Consider the following 18,378-nt stretch of genomic DNA (forward strand, 5'->3'; position numbering starts at 1 on the left):
CAGGCTGTCACCTTCTCACACATCTCAAGTCAGGAGCACCAGCCTGGCTGCCCCCAAGGCCATGTCCCCACCATTTCCCCTCCACTCTCTGAGGTTTAAGGCATGTGTCATCCCACTCTCACCTTCGTCCTGCTCACTCCCCTTTTCCAAAGAAGGTTATCTGAAAGGCAGAGTGACTCAGAGGTAACTTCCATCTGCTCACAACAGCCAGGGATGGGCCAGGTCGAAACCAGGAGCCAAGTATTCCATCCGGTCTCCCAGGTGGGCTGCAGGGACCCAAGTACTTGAGCCATCACCTGCTGCCTCCAAGGGTGCACAATACCAGGGTGATGGATAGGAGACAGAGGTGTCTCAAACACTCTGAAATAGGATACGGCCATCGCAAGTGGCAGCTTAACCTGCTGTGCCGTAAGACCCAGCCCGGTCGGTCACTCCCCTTTTAAGTCAGCCTTCTGCCCACCCAGTAGCCACCACCATCCTAGACCGGTTTGGGCTTCCTCGCCTCCATTTCAGCCACACTCTCCCATGGGTGGAACCTTCTAGAGACACACCAGGAATTCAGACATGGCGCCCCCGTCCTAATCTCCCAGCTTCCCACTGCAAACGTTGCCTCCAGTCCCTCCACTTGTCCACTTTCTCCCAGTCGCCAACCACGCTGGCCTCACAGGTCTCGCCACCCAGCTTGAATCGCATGCTTCATCGCTCAACCCCTCTAAGTCACCTCTGTCCTGAATCCACCCAGACAGTAAACCGCCGGGGAGAGCGTGGCCTCCAGACAGTGCCACCCAGCCACACCGCCCTAGACTCAGGGTGCCCACCGATGGGGGTGGGGGTCACAGACCGCCTCCAGCCTGGCCCTAATTCTCCCTTCCCTCCACCTCCTTGGGGGGCCTTGAGTCAGTCTTCATGCTGTCTGCCCCAGCCCCCAAACAAGTTCCTCTCTCAGCTGACAGGTCAGTACGGCTCCCTCCAGCCACGGCCCCATCGCAAGAGGGTCGCAGGTGGGCACCATTCCGGGTGCCCCGACGCGGCTGGTCCGCCTTCCTGTGACGTCAGTCCCGTCCACCGCCACCTCGGGGCCCTCCTCCCATGACCCCTGAGGTTGGCGCACCTCTAGGATCTCTTCCAAACCCTCTCCTCTCAAAACGTCACCTCCTACCAAACCGGACGTGTCACAGTCTGTGTCTCCACCCAACTGCGGAGTAGCCGCCTCCACTCACGTGCCGCCAGAGTGCCCAGAACTCACTCCGCGTCCCCTCTCATGGGCAAATGGCAGCCCCCAGGCCAGGCCGGGCTCCGCATAAGGACCATTGCTTGCTGAATGCATAAATGAATACTTGAGCCTCCCTCAGTCTCCACAACCACTCACCACTTCCTATCGATCACAGTCCCTTCTGGGGCTTTAACCGCGGCTGGCTGCCGCCCGATCCCTCCCAGGCAGCCCGCAGTGTCCGTCTGCCCCCACGGATTTGGGGGCCCCGCTTCCATAAGCCCCGGGGGCCAGTACACGGTAAGCGCTGGCAAGTACTGCACGACCAGAGCGCGGGAACCGAGAAGCCGTCGCCACAAGGCGCCCACCGGTACCCCAGCATCCGGGCTCTGAACCACCTGTGCCCGCGCGCCCACCGACGTGGCGCGCCAAGAGCCCCGCCCCTGCTCGCGCGGCGTTCGCGGTGACCAATGGCAACCGTTCGTCGGGCACGCGCTCCACAGGCTAGACTCACTCGAGCCAATGGACTTGTCCTGAGAGGAGTCCCGCCCCCAGCGGCGCACCGCCTCAGCTTCTCTGCCCGCCAATGGGAGACGCCTGTGGCGCCCTCAAGGGGGCGGGGCGGCAGCTGAGGCGCTGGGCGCTGGGACGGCGCGCCGGCGCGGCCCTGCTTCCCATCTCGACGTGGGCCGGAGAGCGCGGGGCCGGCGCCTGCCCGCCCAACGGACGGACGATGCGGTCTCCGACGGTCAGACGCTTCCTCGAGTGCCTCATGGGCCTCTACTTCCTCACCCACATCCCCATCACCCTGTTCCTGGACCTGCAGATGGTGCTGCCGGAGGAACTGTACGCGGTCGAGGTGAGCGGAGCTGGCGGCCGCCGGCGCCCCGCAGCGTCTCCCCGCTCTCCTTGGCCCTTGCGCCGTCTCGGTTTCTGCGGCACCCCGGGCCCCGCTTTGCCCAGCTTCAACTCGCTGTCTCCCATAGACGTTTAAGGCTCCCGCGAGTCCGCCTCTGGCCAGCCGGCGGGGTTTGCCGTCAGGGGCCGGGAATCGCGGGCGGGGCGTTCGCCGTGGCGGTCTGAGGGAGGGCTTCCCGGCCCCCGGGCCCGGAGGAGAAGCCCGGGCGGGAGGCCGCCTGTCCTGGGGCCTGCAGCGCCTACCTGGCCGCGCACTGGGCTCGGGCGCGCGTGTGCCCCACGTCAGAGCTGCCGTTGCGTTTCTGTGTTTGGCGCCTCTGGAGCCTGGCTCCCTCGTGGACTCCCCGTCCTGTCGGGCGAGGCTGAGCTGCCCACCTGGAGACTGGAGTTGGCCGCTGTTTTTCCTGTTAGGCGGAGGCCGGCGCGCTCCAGTGTCAGACTCGCGTGGGCCTTGCGTTTCCTGGGGGCGGACTGTGTGGCTTTCATGAGCTTCTCCAGGACCCTCGCCCTCCCGAGGTTGAGAACCCTACCTCAACAGGATACCCCGTTCCCGTAGATCTCCGCGCGGCTTGCTTCTAGAACCAAGCATAACTGGGAGGACCTTTGACCTTGCTCCCCATGGGAGAGGCTCAGACAGTGGCAAGAGCATTGGACTGCAGCCTGGGCTTCTTGGTTCTCCCAGAACCGGCCGGGTGGGGAAGTCGGGGTTCTGGAGCCTCACCTGTCCCGAGACTCAGATTGGGTTCTAAGTCACACATACACCGGTCTCCTAGTTTATTCCTATCGCTGCTGTAACAAATGATCGCATAGTGACTTAACCTGTTCCTTAAATTTTACTCAGAAGGCACAGAGGGAAAGAAATCTATTTGGTTCCCTTCCCCGGTGCCCTTAACAGCCAGGGCTAGCTGGGCCATGCCCAAGCCAGGAGCTCAGAACTCCACCCAGGTTGCCGACGTGGGCTTGAGCCACTACCTGCCTCCCAGGTGTGCACTGGCAGGAGGCGGCTGGATCAGCAGCGGAGTCGCTGGGACGCAAACCCCGCACTCAAGTGGGATGCAGGTGTGCCACGTGGCAACTTTAACAGCTGCCTTCCTGCACCAGCCCCTCCCATTTGTTTTACAGTTCTGGAGTGTTCCGAAGTTGGAAATGATTCTCCCGGGGTGTCGACAGAGTGGTCCCTTCCCAGGGCTCTCTAGAGAACCGCTGGTCTCTCCCGGCTTCGCGTGGCCACATCACTGCAGTGCTCACCAAGTGCCGTGTTGTCTCCCTGGGCCCCACTTTCCCAGGGACACCAGGGTAACCCAGGAAAATTCCCCATTTCAAGGTCCTTACTCTGATCTGCAAAGTCCCAGGTTCTAGGAATTATATTGTGAACACCTTTGAGGGCTGTTATACATTCCTCCACACAGGATCAAGTAGGATGTAAAAAAGTTTATGGAAAATGGAATTAAAAGTAAGCTTATACTGGCACAAAAAATTTTTGAAGTCGATATATACAAAGGATCTCCAAAAAATTCATGAAAAACTTATGAAAAAAAAAAGTGTGGATTTCTTTCTCCCCTCTGATACACCCTTTGCACAAGTCTCCCTTGCTCCCAATATGCTATTAAAATGTGTTCAGTACTGTGATGGCCCTATTTGTATATTTCGTGAAAATTTTCTCAGCTTTTTTACCACACTACAGCAGAAGGCTAAGGGCCATTGTAGGCAGCCTGTAGCCAGAAACTGTGTGGTGATGTTTCAGTCATTAGCCCAGGGCACCCTGCATTGGAAGGCCTGTGCATCTGTTTGCTCTTATTGCTTTGGGATAGCAATCATTATTTTGTTGCTTCTTTGTGAGGAAAATAATACAAAATAATAAAAGCCTTAAGTTATCCTCAGATTCTCTTTGAAAAATGCCAGATTTTAACATCTGCTGTTTTTCTACCTAAATAAAAGGAATGTTCCGAGAGAACTTTATTTTTATTTATTTATTTTTTTTAATATTTGCTTATTTATTTGAAAGGCAGAGTTACAGAGAGGCAGAGGTAGAGTGATCTTCTATCCCCTGGCTCATTCCCCAAATGGCTACAACTGCCGGAGCCATATGGGATGGTGGCACCACAGGCAGAGGCTTAGCCCACCACGCCACAGCGCCGCCCCTACTAATAAGTAATGACCAGTGTGAGCCAAGATTTTAACAAGACTAAACTTGAACATTGCCAGATGTGTGTCAGTCACATTCAATTAAGTAATCTGTGCTCGCCACTTATCTAAAGAGCTTAGGGTAACTCATGGCGGCTCACCTTCTGAGATGGAGCTGCTGTGACTGGTCACAGGCACAGCGAGATTGAAGGCCTTGCCCATTCTGCGGGTGGCCTTGGCCTTCACTTCCACCCAGCGTCAGTCCGGACCTCCTTCAGGTGGCGGAATCCTAATTAATTACGAGAGCTGGCAGATGAGAATGTTTTTAAGTTTTGCTACTCAACCTGCAGCCCTCGGACACTGGCGTGCTGTACGGGCCTGTCTGTGTGAGCAGGCCATGTGCAAGACTGTAGGTAAATGCAATAAAGTGGGTTCATCAGCTTCTTAAATGCTGCAGTAAACCTACATATTTTCTTACAGTGTTACTATTTTGTTTTTAAAGACTTACTTGAAAGGCAGAGTCAGATCCTCTATTTGCTGGTTCACTCCCCAAATGGCCACAAGGGCTGGGCCAGGCCAAAGCCAGGAGTCAGGAACTCCATCCAGGCCTCCCATCTGCATGGCAGGGGTCCAAGTACTTGGGCTATCTGCTGCTTTCCCAGGCACATTAGCAGGGAGCTGGATTGGAAGTGGAGCAGCCTAGAGTAAAACTAGTGCTCTGATATTGGATGTTGGTATTGTAGGCAGTGGCTTAACCTGCTATACCACAACATCGGCCCCCAGCCTTATTTTTTTTAGATCTAGAAAGTAAAAAATAATCTGAATAAAACTTTTAGCCTGGGGGCCCGTGTTGTGGTGTAGTAGGTTAAGCTGCTACCTACAGCACTGGCATCCCACATGGGTTCCAGTTCATGTCCCAGCTGCTCCACTTCTGAACCAGCTCCCTGCTTAATGTGTCTGGGAAAACAGTGGAGGATGGCCCAAGTCCTTAGGCCCTTGCACCTATGTGGGGCCCCTGCACCCAGGAAGAAGTTTCTGGCTCCTGGCTTTGGTCTGGCCCAGCCCTGGCCGTTTGAGGAGTGAACCAGCAAGTGGAAGACCTCTCTCTCTGCCTTTCAAATAAATCACCAAAAAAAAGTTCAGCACTGCAGTGTAGTAGATAAAGCCACCGCCTGCAAGTGCCAGCATCCTGCATGGGCACCGGTTCAAGTCCTGGCTGCTCTACTTCCGATCCAGCTCTCTGCTATGGCCTGGGAAAGCAGTAGGAGATGGCCCAAGTCCTTGGGCCCCTGCACCCCCGTGGGAGACCTGGAAGAAGCTCGTGGCTCCTGGCTTTGGATTGGCCCAGCTTCGGTCGTTGCGGCCATTTGGGGAGTGAACCAGCAGGTGGAAGATCTGTGTGTCTGTCTCTGCCTCTGCCTCTGCCTCTCAAATAAATAAAAATCTTTAAAAAAATTTTTTTTTTTTTTTTACAAATGACCAAGAGGCACACGCTTAGCCTTTGAGTGCTTTCTTCTCCGTTACTGTCCTGAAAAGTACCAGGAACTCAAACTTAAAAAGCACAAACCAGAGATCATGTGGTCAATACATTGGTTAGCCAACCAGAGGCTTTCTGAAGTCAATATTAGGCTAACAGAATGTTTGTTTCTGGATATTTGCTTAAAACATATTTGTAGAATGAGGCCTCTTTCACAATAGTGAAATTTATCTTTTGATTAAAAATTAACAGGAAAAATATCCTTGGGTTTTCTTACCCATTTTAAGATAAATTCTTACCTTGGAGTTGCTTTTTTTTTTTTTTTTTTTTTTTAAGATTTTATTTATTTGAAAGGCAGAGCTACAGAGAGATCTTTCACCTGCTGCTTCACTCCCCAGATGGCTACAACAGCCAGGGCTGGGCCAGACTGAAGCCAGGAGCCAAAAGCTTCATCTGGGTCTCCCACGTGGGTGCAGGGGCTCAAACACTTGGGCCATCTTCTGCTGCTTTCCCAGGCACATGAGCAGGAAGCTGGACTGGAAGTGGAGCAGCCAGGTCTCAAATCAGTGCCCATATGGGATGCCAGCTTTGCAGGTGATGGCTTTACCCACTACACTACACTTCCTTGGCTTTGAAAGCCTGTGTGTCATAGGGACCACACCACCTCTAGATAGCCCATGTAGAGCAAAGATCCTAGGCCTTGGGGTCCTGTAAAAGCCCAGGGTAGACAGCATCAGAGTCTGCTCTATGCTGCCCATGGCAGTGTCAGTCTGGACCTGCATCTCTCTGTTTGACACGGTGGTTATAAGTGTAGCACCCAAGATGTGCTACTGGATTCCTGAGAGAAAAAGTTACACTGAGGGAGTTATAGATAACGAGGGACTTTTCTGTGGTATTAAAGTTTCCATGGGGCCGGCACTGTGGCATAGCAGGTAGAGCCGCTGCCTGCAGTGCTGGCATCCCATATGGGCGCTAGTTCGAGGCTCGGCTGCTTCACTTCCGATCCAGCTCTCTGCTGTGGCCTGGGAAAGCAGTGGAAGATGGCCCAAGTCCTTGGGCCCCTGCACCCACATGGGAGACCAGGAGAAGCACCTGGCTTTTGATCACCACAGCTGCAGTCTTTGCAGCCAACTGGGGAGTGACCCAGCAGATGGAAGACCTCTCTCTGAATCTGTAACTCTGCCTTTCAAATGGTAAGTCTTGAGGTATCCAAAACTCCGTCTCCACAGAAGTTAGGTTTGCCTCCTCTTCTACCTCTACCGGCCCCGAGAAACGAGGCAGTTCATTTCTGTATTTTGTGGAAATCTCTGGAGTCTGGTGCTCAGTCACTGCTGAGAATGGGAACGTGCCAGGGTGGTCCTCACCTCGGTCCTGTCTCTGCAGAGGAGGATGTCATTGGCAGAGAGGTCCGTGTGTGCACTTGCGAACACCCCAAGAGCTGTGGTGCTGCTGCTGGCTGCCAGCGGGCAGCGCATCTGGGAGAGCACACAGAAGGGGCAGGAGAGGTGCGGAGGTGACCTTAGAGCCAGCGAGTGTGTATTCAGTGCCCCCACGGGCTGCAGCACGGACGGCAGCAGGCTGCAGCGGGCAGAGTGGTCAACCGCCCGAAGGCTGGGCGCCCCGGGCCTACCCAGGCCTGGTGACACTAACTCACCACGCTTTCTTTTTCAGTTCAGAAATCTGCTGCAGTGGTATGCTGAGGAGTTCAGAGACCCTCTGGTACAGGATCCCCCAGAGTGGTTTAAGTCCTTCGTGTTCTGCGAGCTTGTGTTTCAGCTGCCATTCTTTCCCATTGCAGCGTATGCCTTCTTCAAAGGTTGGTAATGGTGGGGAAATCCCATTCTTGCTCAGAAATTGGGTCTTAGACATGTGGTAAAATGTCTCCAGAGTGGGGTGGTCCCTGTAGTTTGTGTGAAAGCCCCATCGGATGTTATGGCGACAGGATCAATTTTATAAAAAGACATCAGTGTGGCCCAGGCTGTCTGGTCAGTTACCCAGAAATCTCTGATGAAACCAGAAGCCACTTGAAGCTTCTGTGCCTCAGCTCCCCTGCCACTGATGGGTCATTGGCTTTTTTTTTTTTTTTTTTTTTTAAGATTGATTTATTTATTTGAAAGAGTTAGAGAGAGGAGAGAGAGAGAGAGGGGTCTTCCATCTGATGGTTCACTCCCCAATTGGCCGCAACGGCCAGAGCTGCGCCAATCCGAAGCCAGGAGCTTCTTCCAGGTCTTCCACGTGGGAGCAGGGGCCCAAGGACTTGGGCCATCTTCTTCTGCTGTCCCAGGCCATAGCAGAGAGTGGGATCAGAAGTGGAGCAGCCGGGACTAGAACCGGCACCCATATGGGATGCCAGCACTTCAGGCCAGGGTGTTAATCCACTGTGCCACAGTGCCGGGCCCGCGCCCCCCCCCCCCACTTTTTTTTTTTTTTTTTTTTAAGATTTATTTCATTGGCTTTTATTTTCCTGTATTGGACGGCATCATGCCAACTTACAAGCAACAGCATCAAGCTAACCCCTGAAAGGCTCAACTTTTTATGTTGCAGTGCTCCTTAGAGGGCTCTCAAAGGTAGGCGGTCACACCCATGTCCTTGGTACCTGGGCTCTTTCCTGCTGCAGCCCCCCGGCCCTCCCACCTGTGCAGAATCACTCAGCAGATGCCCTGGCGCAGGAACACCCTTCCCTTGCAGTTCAGACCAAGCAGCTTTAACTGGGATGGTGGCTCGCTGCCCTAGAGTTTTTCTGAGCTCTATTCTGACTCCCAGCCCTGGTCCTAGGGCAGTCAGTGAGCAGGGCCCCTGATGTCACCAGACTTTACATGCTGCCGCGTGTTCTGAGTTGCCACTTGGAGAGGGAGGCGGGGAGCACAGGGTGGGGTGGCGGATGCCGTGCGCACCCTTGCACGACCCACCCCTGACCTTTGTCCCCTCTGCCGCCTCAGGAAGCTGCAGGTGGATCCGCACGCCTGCAATCATCTACGCGGCTCACACCATGACAACCGTGATCCCCATTCTCTCCACGCTCCTGTTTGAGGACTTCTCCAGCGTCGGCGCTGGCTTCCGAGCACAGGGACCCGAGACCCTCGCTGAAAGACTGGTCCTCGTCTCTGTCTACGCCCCCTACTTGCTCATCCCCCTCATACTACTGCTCTTCATGTTGCGGAACCCCTACTACAAGTCTGAGGAGAAGAGAAAGAAGAGATGAGGGAGACTGGCCCAGCGCGGGGCAGTGCCTTCCAGACTCGATACAGGAGAAACAGCAGCCGCGTCTTCAGCAGCATGTGAAACCTACCAGGCGACAAGGCACAAGCCCAAGATGGTGATGGCGCCGTCAAACCTCACCTTCCAAAGGCGCTGGGAGGGGCAGATGGGTGCGGGCTGGGCTATAGGGCAGTGGCGCCGAGAACCTCCCTGTGTGCCTAAGTCCCACACACGGGAGACATGGCCAGCTGGGCGCGCTCCTGAGTCACGTGACCACAGCAGATCTCTAGTCTGTCGCCACTGCAGAATGAAGGCTGGGAGGTTTCAGGCGATTTTCAAATTTGAAATCTGGTAACCACCTCTACCGCCTCTAATAGTCATTGGAAGCTCTGTGGTGGGTTCTTGCCTCTTCCCCTGGGGGTAACACAAGAAAGTGTGCTAGAAGTTTAAGCTCCACTTCCCTGCAGGCTAGCCCTGGTGTCTTCTGGTCAGAACGGGTTACACAGCAGGTGCTGCTGCTCACCTGCTGCATCCTGGGAGAAGCTTTCCAAAGGCACCTTCTTAGCCTTCATGTTTCTAGAGGCGACCTGAGCTGGCTCCCTTGATTCTCAAGTCTGATCCGAAGCATCTGGCTAGCGGACAGCACCAGCCCAGCCTGCTCTAGGTACAGCACGCTTTCCTGTGCGCTGCTCCGTGTCCCATTCGCTCTCCCTAAACAGGTTCTGAAAGCCAGCCCTAAAAACTGGTGGTGGACACCAGGCCCCACCGGTCCCTCTTTCCTGCCCAGTTGGTCCACGAATCCCACTGGTGTGATGGAACTCACCTGATGGCGTGTGTGTCTGCTCCAAATAAAGGTGGTTGCTGCCCACTGCCTGGTCTGTTCGGGGGCTTGGGGCTTCTTCAGAGATGCCAGGTAACGAGGCAGGTCAAACCAGTTGAAAATAATTTATTGCTTTTCTTTCCAAAGCGGTATGAATTTGGTTCAGACTGAGTGGCAGAGGTGAGAAGCGGTGCTCGGCGGCAGGGGCCGGGCACGGACCTTTAGAAACCAGCTCCCCGCACACTGCCTTCCGGGACACTGTCTCCCGGGACCTGGGACAGAGGTTTTTTGGGGGTTGGGGGGCTTTTTTCTTGCCTTCCTCCTATAAAAATTAAGTTTTCAGTTCATTTCTGAAAAATAAATTGGTCAATAAACTCATTTTGCTCAGCTTCTACTTTACACAAAGCTTCGTATTCAACTCGATACCTGAAAAACAAGTGTTAGAAGCCCTGAGAAAGGACGCAGTCACCAGACTGACTCCTACAGAGCCCCACAGAGGCTGCAGCGAGGTCAGTGGGAGAAGCCCCCAGGCCACCCGCAAGCCAGAAAGCCGGCACCGCCCCGAGCCGTGGCCGCCCGCGGGCCCCTGCTCCCTGGACTACCAGAGGCTGTTGTGTACTAAGCTTCCTCTTGAGTCGAATTTTCAGGATGGCAAGTGAGAGGCGCGGAGGCGAGGCAAGCGGGGTCGGGCCACTCACCTTTCCAGCTGCATCTTCTTCTCCGCGATGAGCGCCTGCAGCTGCTGCTGCTGGGCCTCCCGCTGCTTCGCTATGGACTTGAGCAAGTTCCGAGCACCGATGGCCTAGGAGAAAGTGCAGGGAGCAGGGCAGGCCCTGTGAGGGGAGCAGGGAAACCCCACAGCCTGGGGGTGAGGCCAAAGCCTTCCTCTAGGATAAAACCACCTGTCTCGGCGCTAACGAGAGGATTAAAGGAAATAATGACAGAGCACCCTGACGTGGAAGTCCAGTGGGTTAGCTGGACCAGAAGACATCATTCAAGTCCTAGTTGATAAGGAGCCATCCCCCCTCAGCGGGAGGGCAGAGGCTGGGTGTGCAGGGTCCCAGGTGGAGACAGAAGACATGCTCGTCTTACCTTCATCTTCTCGTTTTCTGCTTCCTTTGCAAGTTGGTCAACGAGTTCAATTAAACCACCAACTATTTTCTGGAACTGGCCAATCTCTTGAAGAAAGAACAGAACACGAGCTGTTTTCTCAGCATAACCACTGCCCCTCGGCACTCCCTTGGAGCGGTGAGAGGCATGGCTAACTGTCCCTTCTGGTGTGTGTCACTACAGCCTGGTGCTTGCTGGCCTAGGGCACACGCACCCCGAGTCCCCTCCCTGCTGTCGCAGCAGGCCTCTACCCTGCCTGCCTGCAAGTACCAGCACAGGACTGCCTCCGGGCGGGAGCAGCGCCTCTGGTCTAGCCATAGATAGGTAGGGCACCGGATGTCAGAGAAGACTCGAGAGGGAATTAAGAGCCCACCACGTTTAGGTGCTGACTCTCCAGTTAATTTCTCCATGACTCTGGTGTGGTGGAATCCCATTTTATTAAGGGAGGACCAAGTCCATGCAGAGTGGACAGCCTGCACACAGCAGGGACAGAAGACTGGCAATAGAACCCCAGCTACCTGATGCCAGTCAAGCCTAGGGCGTGCCCTACTCTAGCCACTGGCGGGCTAGGCTGCTTGGACAGACTCCTGGAGACCTCCTGTCAAACATCAGTCTGCTGAGCCGCATCTGAAGACTCCAGGAACAATCTCTAACTCCAAAAATGGAGAGCCTGCCAATGAGCAATATTTCTTCCAGGAAATGAAACTCGAGGACATAATTCTATTTCCTTCCCTCAAGCCATGATTCTGCTCGATGAAGGGTCTAGGAGCAAAAACTCAAGATAGTGTGTCTAGAAACACCTCCTGGGCCAGTGTTGGGGCACAGTGGGGGAAGCCATCGCCTGCAATGCTGACATCCCACATGAGAGTGCCAGTGCAAATCCCAGCTGCTCTACCTCCCTGCAAATGTGCCTGGGAAAGCAGCTGGACGGAGACGGCCCAAGTGCATGGGCTCCTCCCACCCACGTGCGAGACCCAGGAGGCTCCTGGCTTTAACCTGACTCTTGTGACCATTTAGGGAGTGGTGGGATACCTCTAGCTCTAGCTCTGTCTTTCAGATACATTGTTTTTAAAAAATAAATGGGCTATGCCGGCGCCGTGGCTCAACAGGCTAATCCTCCGCCTTGCGGCGCCGGCACACTGGGTTCTAGTCCCGGTCGGGGCGCCGGATTCTGTCCCGGTTGCCCCTCTTCCAAGTCAGCTCTCTGCTATGGCCTGGGAGTGCAGAGGAGGATGGCCCAAGTCCTTGGGCCCTGCACCCCATGGGAGACCAGGAGAAGCACCTGGCTCCTGCCATCGGATCAGTGCGGTGCACCGGCCGCAGCGGCCATTGGAGGGTGAACCAACGGCAAAAGGAAGACCTTTCTCTCTGTCTCTCTCTCACTGTCCACTCTGCCTGTCAAAAATTTAAAAAAAAAAAATTTTTTTTTAAATAAATAAATAAATGGGCTGGTGTGTGGCATAGGTTAAGCTGCCACCTGTGACACCAGCAGACCATGTGAGCATGGGTTCAAGACCAGGCTGCTGCATTTCTGATCCAGCTCCTGCTAATGTGCCTGGGAAAGCAACAGAAGATGGCCTAAGTGCTTGGGCCCCTGCACCCATGTGGAGACCCAGAAGAGGCTCTGGGCTCCTGGCTTCAGGCTGGCCCAGCCTCAACTATTGCAGCCATCTGGGGAGTAAACCAGCAAATGGACTCTGTAACTATGCCTTTTTTTTTTTTTTTTAAACATTTATTTGAAAGAGTTACACAGAGAAAGAGAGGCAGAGAGAGAGAGAGGTATTCCATCCACTGGTTTATTCCTCAGTTGGCCACAATGGCTGGAGCTGTACCAATCCAAAGGCAGAAGCCAGGAACTTCTTCCAGGTTTCCCATGTGGGTGCAGGGGCAGGGAGCTGGATTGGAAGTGCAGCAGCCAGGACTCGAACTGCCGCCCATACAGGATGCTGGCACTGCAGGCAGTGGCTTTACCCACTATAATACCATAGCACTGGCCGCAATGCCTTTCAAATAAATAAGGGGGCCAGCACTGTGGCACAGCAGATTAAGTAGCCACCTGCAATACCAGGATCCCTTGTGGCCACCAGTTCAAGCCCTGGCTGCTGCAATTCATATCCAGCTCCCTGCTAATACCCAGGGGAAGCAGCAGAAGCTGCTGTGTGGGCCCCTGTACCCACAGAGGAAACCTGGATGGAGTTCCAAGCTCCTGGCTTTTTTTGGCCTGGCCATTTGGGGAGTAAACCAGTTTCTCAACTTTCAGATACATAATAAAATCATTTAAAAGAAGAAAAAAAGCCCTCCACTCATCCCCATTTGCTTTGAGGGACACTCGAGACTAATGACTGCAAAACAGCAGGAAGACCAAGCGTGGTGCATGGGAATTGAGGGGCCAGGCCGCAGCCAGGCAGGGATGGCACCGTGCTCTCCGGTGCTACTCACTGTCCACAAAGTCCTTGCACTCTTCCTTGAGCTCTATGGTCTGCTGGGTGACCTCTGGGTCCAACACTCGCAGCTTGTTCAGCTCATCAAAGTGCAGCCCTGCTTCCCCCAGGATGTCCTTGGCCATAGCTGCAAAGAAACCAGTCCCAGTCCCCAGTCAACGTTCCTGCCCCCAAACACCAATGCCGTAAACCCCAATGTGCCAAAGGCTCGCCTTTCCCTCAGCCACCCACTGAGCCTCACCTGTTTCCCTTCCAGAGTCCCTAGAGAAGTTCTGCTTTGAAGGGGTGACAGTGACAGTCAGGAGGAGGTGTGTCACAGGAGCAAGGGTCAGGAAAGAATAAAGTCCAGGTGCTTGTCACAGGCATCGTTCACTCAACACATTTCTTGAGTGCCTACCACGTGCCCACACTGCTAGATGCTGGGGGTACAGAGCTGAATGCAACATGGCGCCTGCCCTGGAGGACACACGGTTTCGCTGGAGAAAGACACACACGGAAACTGAACAATCATACTGGGTTAAGTGCTTTACCAACACCACTGAAGAGCTGCAGGAGGACAGGGCGGTCAAGAGCGGCTCTGCTGTTAGGAGCCGTGGCCATGTTGACATGTCCTCAGCTGTGTACCCAGAGATAAAGCATCCCATATGGGCATCAGTTCAAGACCCGGCTGCTCCACTTCCGATCCAGCTCTCTGCTATGGGCTGGGAAAGCAGTGGAAGATGGCCCAAATCCTTGGGCCCCTGCACCCACGTGGGAGACCCAGAAAGAGGTTCCTGGCTCCAGATCGGCGCAGCTCTGGCTGTTGCGGCCAATTAGAGAGTGAACCAGCGGATGGAAGACCTCTCTCTCTGCCTCTGAATTGTAGGTTAAGGTTGAGGTGGGCATTGTGGCACAGTGAGCTAAGCTGTTGCCCGCAATGCCACATCCCACATCAGAACACTTGTTCAGGTCCTGGCCGCTTCACTTCCAATTCAGCTCCCTGCTAATGAGCCTAGGAAGGCAGCAGCAGATGGCCCAAGTGCTTGGGCACCTGCCACCCAAGTGGGAGACCTGGATGGAGCTCTGGGCTCCTGGCTTTGGCTTGGACCAGCCCTAGGCATTATGGCCTTTGGGGGAGTGAACCAGTGAATAAAAGATAAATTTCAAATAAGTAAATCTCTTCCAAAAACATATTAGGGTCAAAAAGTTAAGAACCCAGGAGACGAATCTGACCAAAATGGATGCTATAGGATACCATATACTTGCCTGAATTGGGAACCAAAGTCGGACTAATCTCTTTCTAGCAGGAAACACAAAAAGGAGTGAACGAAGTGTCAGCATAGAACACACCAAGGGAGGAGGCCAGGGCGAGGTGCTCCAAGCAAAGAAAGCAGCACAGACTCACTGAAAGAGGCCTACGCTGCCTGGAGGGGCGGAAAGTGGAGGGAGCTGCAAGGGGGGCTAGAAGCAGGCCAGGAAGCTCCCTGGGCCAAGCTAGAGTTTGGATTATTTTATAGGCAACAATCAACAAGATGTGCTCTCCCTTCCCAAGCCCCCTGAATTCCTGGCCCAAGATGCCTCAATTCTGGGAAGGAAACTGCAAACTCACCTTCACTCTGGCTTTCAAAGCACAAAACCAAAACAGCATTTACAGTTGCAAAGGGGAGGCGATGCTGATCACATCTAGCTAATTCCAAAACCCGGGTCATCCAGAGGCTACCCACAACTGGCCCTGCGCCAGCCCCAGCCCTCTCTCCCTGCCTCTCTCAGCCTCCCCCGTTTCCCCTCCCACCTGCCTTAGCTCCCTCCTGAATGGGGTGATTCTGGGAGCGAGCACCCCAAGGTGTGCCACGGGAAGAGCAATGGTTGGGAAAGAACAGATCTCACTGGGGCCAGAACTTCTGAATTCCAGAAGGAACAGCAATCTGATACCTAAGCATCGAAATTTGGTTCAAAAATTCTAAGGAGCAATGCAGCGGGCCAGCCACAGGCTGTCTGCACGACCCTGGCCTCGCAAATCCACTGAAATCTTGTTTTTGTTTTTATTCAAAAGCCAAGAGACAAATGGAGAGAGAGCTTCCATCTGCTTCTGGTACTCCCCAAATGCCTACAACTACCAGGGCTGGGCCAGACCCAAGCCAGAAGCCTGGATCCCGGTCCAAGTCTCCCACGTGGGTGGCAGGGACTCCGAATCGCGAGCCGTCACCACCGCCTCCCAGGGTGCACGTCGGCAGAAACCTCGGTCGGAAGCAGAGTGGCTGAGTCCAGAACCAGGTGCTGGGTGCGCGATGCAGGCGTCCCAAGTGGTGGCCTGGCCACCGCACCGACGCCTGCCCCTTCCAAACACTTCAGGCATCAGAGTTTCCATAGCAGCAGACTTCTGTAGACCCTCTGTCATCCAGCCTGCTCTGTTCCACGCACACACAGAGTGGCAGCCAGCAGGCGAGTCATCAGACCAGCAGCTGCGAGAGCTTCAAGTGGCGGGAAGGAGCAAACACGCCTCGGCTCCTGTCCCCTGCCCCGACAGCAACTCTACAGCGCCTGCTCTGGGGCAGGGCAGTGAAGGCGACGTCTCCGGACAGCAAACCAAGGAGCCCGCACCCTGGTAACGGGGCGAGCAGACACTGGGCTGGGTGTGCAGCTGCAGCGCACGAGAGCGCGGAGTCCAGAGGGCCCTGTCGGCGAAGGCCTTCGGAAGAAGTCACAGTGAGACCTACAGGACACCCAAAACTTGGCTGAGAGCAGTGGGCAAGGAGGTAGCTCAAGCAGAGGAAAAGCTCAGGGGCCAGCACTGTGGCGCAGCAGGTTAGAGACCCGGCCTCAGCGCCAGCATCCCATATGGGTGCCCATGTGAGTCCCGGCTGCTCCACTTCTGATCCAGCTCTCTGCTGTGGCCTGCGAGAGCAGTGGGAGATGGCCCAAGTCCTTGGGCCCCTGCACCCAAGTAGGGGACCCAGTGGAAGCTCCTGGCTTCGGCCTGGCCCAGCTCTGGCCATTGCAGACATTTGGGGAGTGACCAGAAGGTGGAAGATTTGTCTCTACCCCTCTAGCTCTTTCAAATAAATAAATCTTAAAAAAAAAGGAAAAGTTTATGTACGAGTCCTGAGACAAAAGAAATCTGATGCATTCCAAGGACTGAAGGCCAGTGTGGCTGACAGGTGAACAAGACGAAGAGTGGGACAGGGAGACCACTCGGGGAGCTGGCGCTGAACTGCAATATTGTTTTTTTTTTTTTTTAACCTGTCAACATATGTTTTATTTATTTATTTGAAAGGCAGAATTACAGAAAGACAAAGGCAGAGAGAGAGAGAGAGAGGTCTTCCATCTGCTGGTTCACTCTACAAATGGCCACAACGGCCAGAGCTGGGCCAATCTGAAGCCAAGAGCTTCTTCCGGGTCTCCCACACGGGTGCAGGGGCCCAAGGACTTGGGCCATCTTCTACTACTTTCCCAGGCCATAGCAGGGAGCTGGATCGGAAGTAGAACAGCCAGGTCTTGAGCTGGCACCCTTATGGATGCCAGCTCTGCAGGCGGCGGCTTTACCAGCTACGCCACAGCACCAGCCCCACAATAACGTCTTAACAGTAAGGAGCAGCCAGCGGATTCTCAGCAGAGTGACATAATCATTGGGAAAGATCACTCTGGGGGCCGGCAACGTGACACACTGGGTGATGCCAGCATCCCTTATCAGTGCCAGTTCAAGTCCCAGCTGCTCCTCTTCCGATCCAGCTCCCTGCTAATGGGCCTAGGAAAGCAGTGGGAGATGGCCCAATGCTTAGGCCCCTGCATCCACAAGGGAGACCAGGATGGAGTTCCAGGCTCCTAGCTTTGGCCTGGCCCAGCCCCACTATTGCAATCATTTGGGGGGTGATCCAGCATATCAAAGATTCTCTAGCTCTACCTTTCAAACAAACAAATCTTTTTTTTTTTAAATAATCACGCTGGGGGCTAGCACTGTGACATAGTAGGCTAAGCTGCTGCCTGCAGTGCCAGCATCCCTTTTGGGTACCGGTTTGAGTCCCCCGCTGCTCCACTTCTGATCCAGCTCCCTGCTATGGCCTGGAAAAGCAGTGGAAGATGGCCCAAGTCCTTGGGCCCCTGTACCCGCGTGGGAGACCCGGAAGAAGCACCTGGCTCCTGGCTTCGGATAGGCGCAGCACCGGCCTTTGCGGTCATCTGGGGAGTGAACCAGCAGATGGAAGACCTCTCTCTGTTTGTAACTCTACCTCTCAAATAAATCTTAAAAATAAATAAAAAACCTCTCTGCCTCAGAGGACCAGGAAGGCGAGCACACCTACTGTGTTCATCACCGCAACCCTAGCACCCAGCACGGTACCTGCACAGTCGGCACTCCGTGGACAGCTGTGGGATGACTGGATGGCTGTGCACGCAGCCGGAGGCCACTCTGCGTTCTGAGTTGAGATGTTTCTGTAAGTGGATTTGCTAGGACTTAGAGGGGCTTGACTGGAGGAGGGGATGAGCGAAGCAGCCGGGCATGAATCCCTTGCCCCTGGGAGCGGTAGCTGAATGAGTCACCTGAGACGGGAGAAGGGTTTAAGGAGAGGCTTCCCAGCTGCCCATCAGACTCCATCCCAATTCCCACCACACGCGGCGGAGCGCCGGGGGTGAGGGCGGAAACGCCTCACCACGATCCATGCTTGGCACCGGGCTCGGGCCCCATCCCTGGGGTTGGAGGAAGCACGAGGCAGAGTCAGGAGGGCCTGACACTCTTTACTGCGCAAACCCGCTGGATTTACACGAGTCCCCGCTTCCTAAGACCACGCTCAAGCTCCAGGCCTAACCTGAGTGGGAAACGCTCGCCAAGGGACGGGCGGAATTCCTAAGTTTCCTTCAGCCTGGGACAGCCTTTCCTCAACAGCGGGTCTGTCCAGTTCCTCTAGACCCAGCTGCCCCCCCGGCCCGAGGTCACGACCTACCTGCCCACCCGTAGCGGCGGTGCGCTGCGGCCCAGGCTGATGTTGACAGGCAGCTCCTCTCGGCGGTGGGCAGCAGCCAGTGCCTGGCCGGCTCGCCTCTCCTCAGCCGCTGCCACGGCTACAAAACCTGTTTATCCACAACGTCACTTCCGGACACCGGAAGC

The 18,378-nt window shown here is 54.9% G+C and overlaps 2 protein-coding genes across 8 annotated transcripts; one reads left to right on the plus strand and one right to left on the minus strand.

The window, feature by feature from the left end:
• The first annotated feature begins 1,860 nt into the window (after positions 1-1,860).
• TMEM97 (transmembrane protein 97) lies at positions 1,861-10,125 on the plus strand. Its single transcript, XM_062175664.1, has 3 exons — positions 1,861-2,069; positions 7,401-7,545; positions 8,669-10,125. The coding sequence occupies exons 1-3, from the start codon at positions 1,944-1,946 to the stop codon at positions 8,929-8,931; spliced, it is 534 nt and encodes a 177-aa protein (XP_062031648.1). The 5' UTR covers positions 1,861-1,943; the 3' UTR covers positions 8,932-10,125.
• Positions 9,857-18,341, minus strand: IFT20 (intraflagellar transport 20). Of its 7 annotated transcripts, none has more exons than XM_062175663.1 (7): positions 18,215-18,331; positions 17,614-17,705; positions 13,540-13,570; positions 13,297-13,425; positions 10,840-10,925; positions 10,446-10,549; positions 9,857-10,173 (listed from the first exon to the last, which is right to left on the minus strand). In XM_062175663.1, exons 4-7 carry the CDS (start codon positions 13,421-13,423, stop codon positions 10,092-10,094), a joined length of 399 nt encoding a protein of 132 aa, XP_062031647.1. In that variant the 5' UTR covers positions 13,424-13,425; positions 13,540-13,570; positions 17,614-17,705; positions 18,215-18,331; the 3' UTR covers positions 9,857-10,091. The 7 variants fall into 7 exon arrangements, with proteins under 7 accessions (XP_062031647.1, XP_062031644.1, XP_062031643.1 ...); XM_062175660.1 differs by having other exon boundaries at positions 17,614-17,813; positions 18,215-18,322; XM_062175659.1 differs by having other exon boundaries at positions 13,540-13,774; positions 17,614-17,813; positions 18,215-18,322.
• Between the last annotated feature and the right edge of the window lie 37 nt (positions 18,342-18,378).

Source organism: Lepus europaeus, chromosome 18 (genome assembly GCF_033115175.1).
Source record: "Lepus europaeus isolate LE1 chromosome 18, mLepTim1.pri, whole genome shotgun sequence".
NCBI classification, from domain to species: domain Eukaryota; kingdom Metazoa; phylum Chordata; class Mammalia; order Lagomorpha; family Leporidae; genus Lepus; species Lepus europaeus.

What these genes read in the sequence shown, in the direction of transcription:
- TMEM97 (XM_062175664.1), top strand. Translation starts at nt 1,944, where the DNA reads ATGCGGTCTCCGACGGTCAGACGCTTCCTCGAGTGCCTCATGGGCCTC. An exon ending in AGGAACTGTACGCGGTCGAG is followed by an intron (nt 2,070 to 7,400) that starts GTGAGCGGAGCT and finishes TTTCTTTTTCAG; the next exon opens with TTCAGAAATCTGCTGCAGTG. An exon ending in AGCGTATGCCTTCTTCAAAG is followed by an intron (nt 7,546 to 8,668) that starts GTTGGTAATGGT and finishes CTGCCGCCTCAG; the next exon opens with GAAGCTGCAGGTGGATCCGC.
- IFT20 (XM_062175656.1), bottom strand. Translation starts at nt 13,423, where the DNA reads ATGGCCAAGGACATCCTGGGGGAAGCAGGGCTGCACTTTGATGAGCTG. An exon ending in CAGAAAACGAGAAGATGAAG is followed by an intron (nt 10,550 to 10,839) that starts GTAAGACGAGCA and finishes ACTTTCTCCTAG; the next exon opens with GCCATCGGTGCTCGGAACTT. An exon ending in AAGAAGATGCAGCTGGAAAG is followed by an intron (nt 10,174 to 10,445) that starts GTGAGTGGCCCG and finishes CTTGTTTTTCAG; the next exon opens with GTATCGAGTTGAATACGAAG.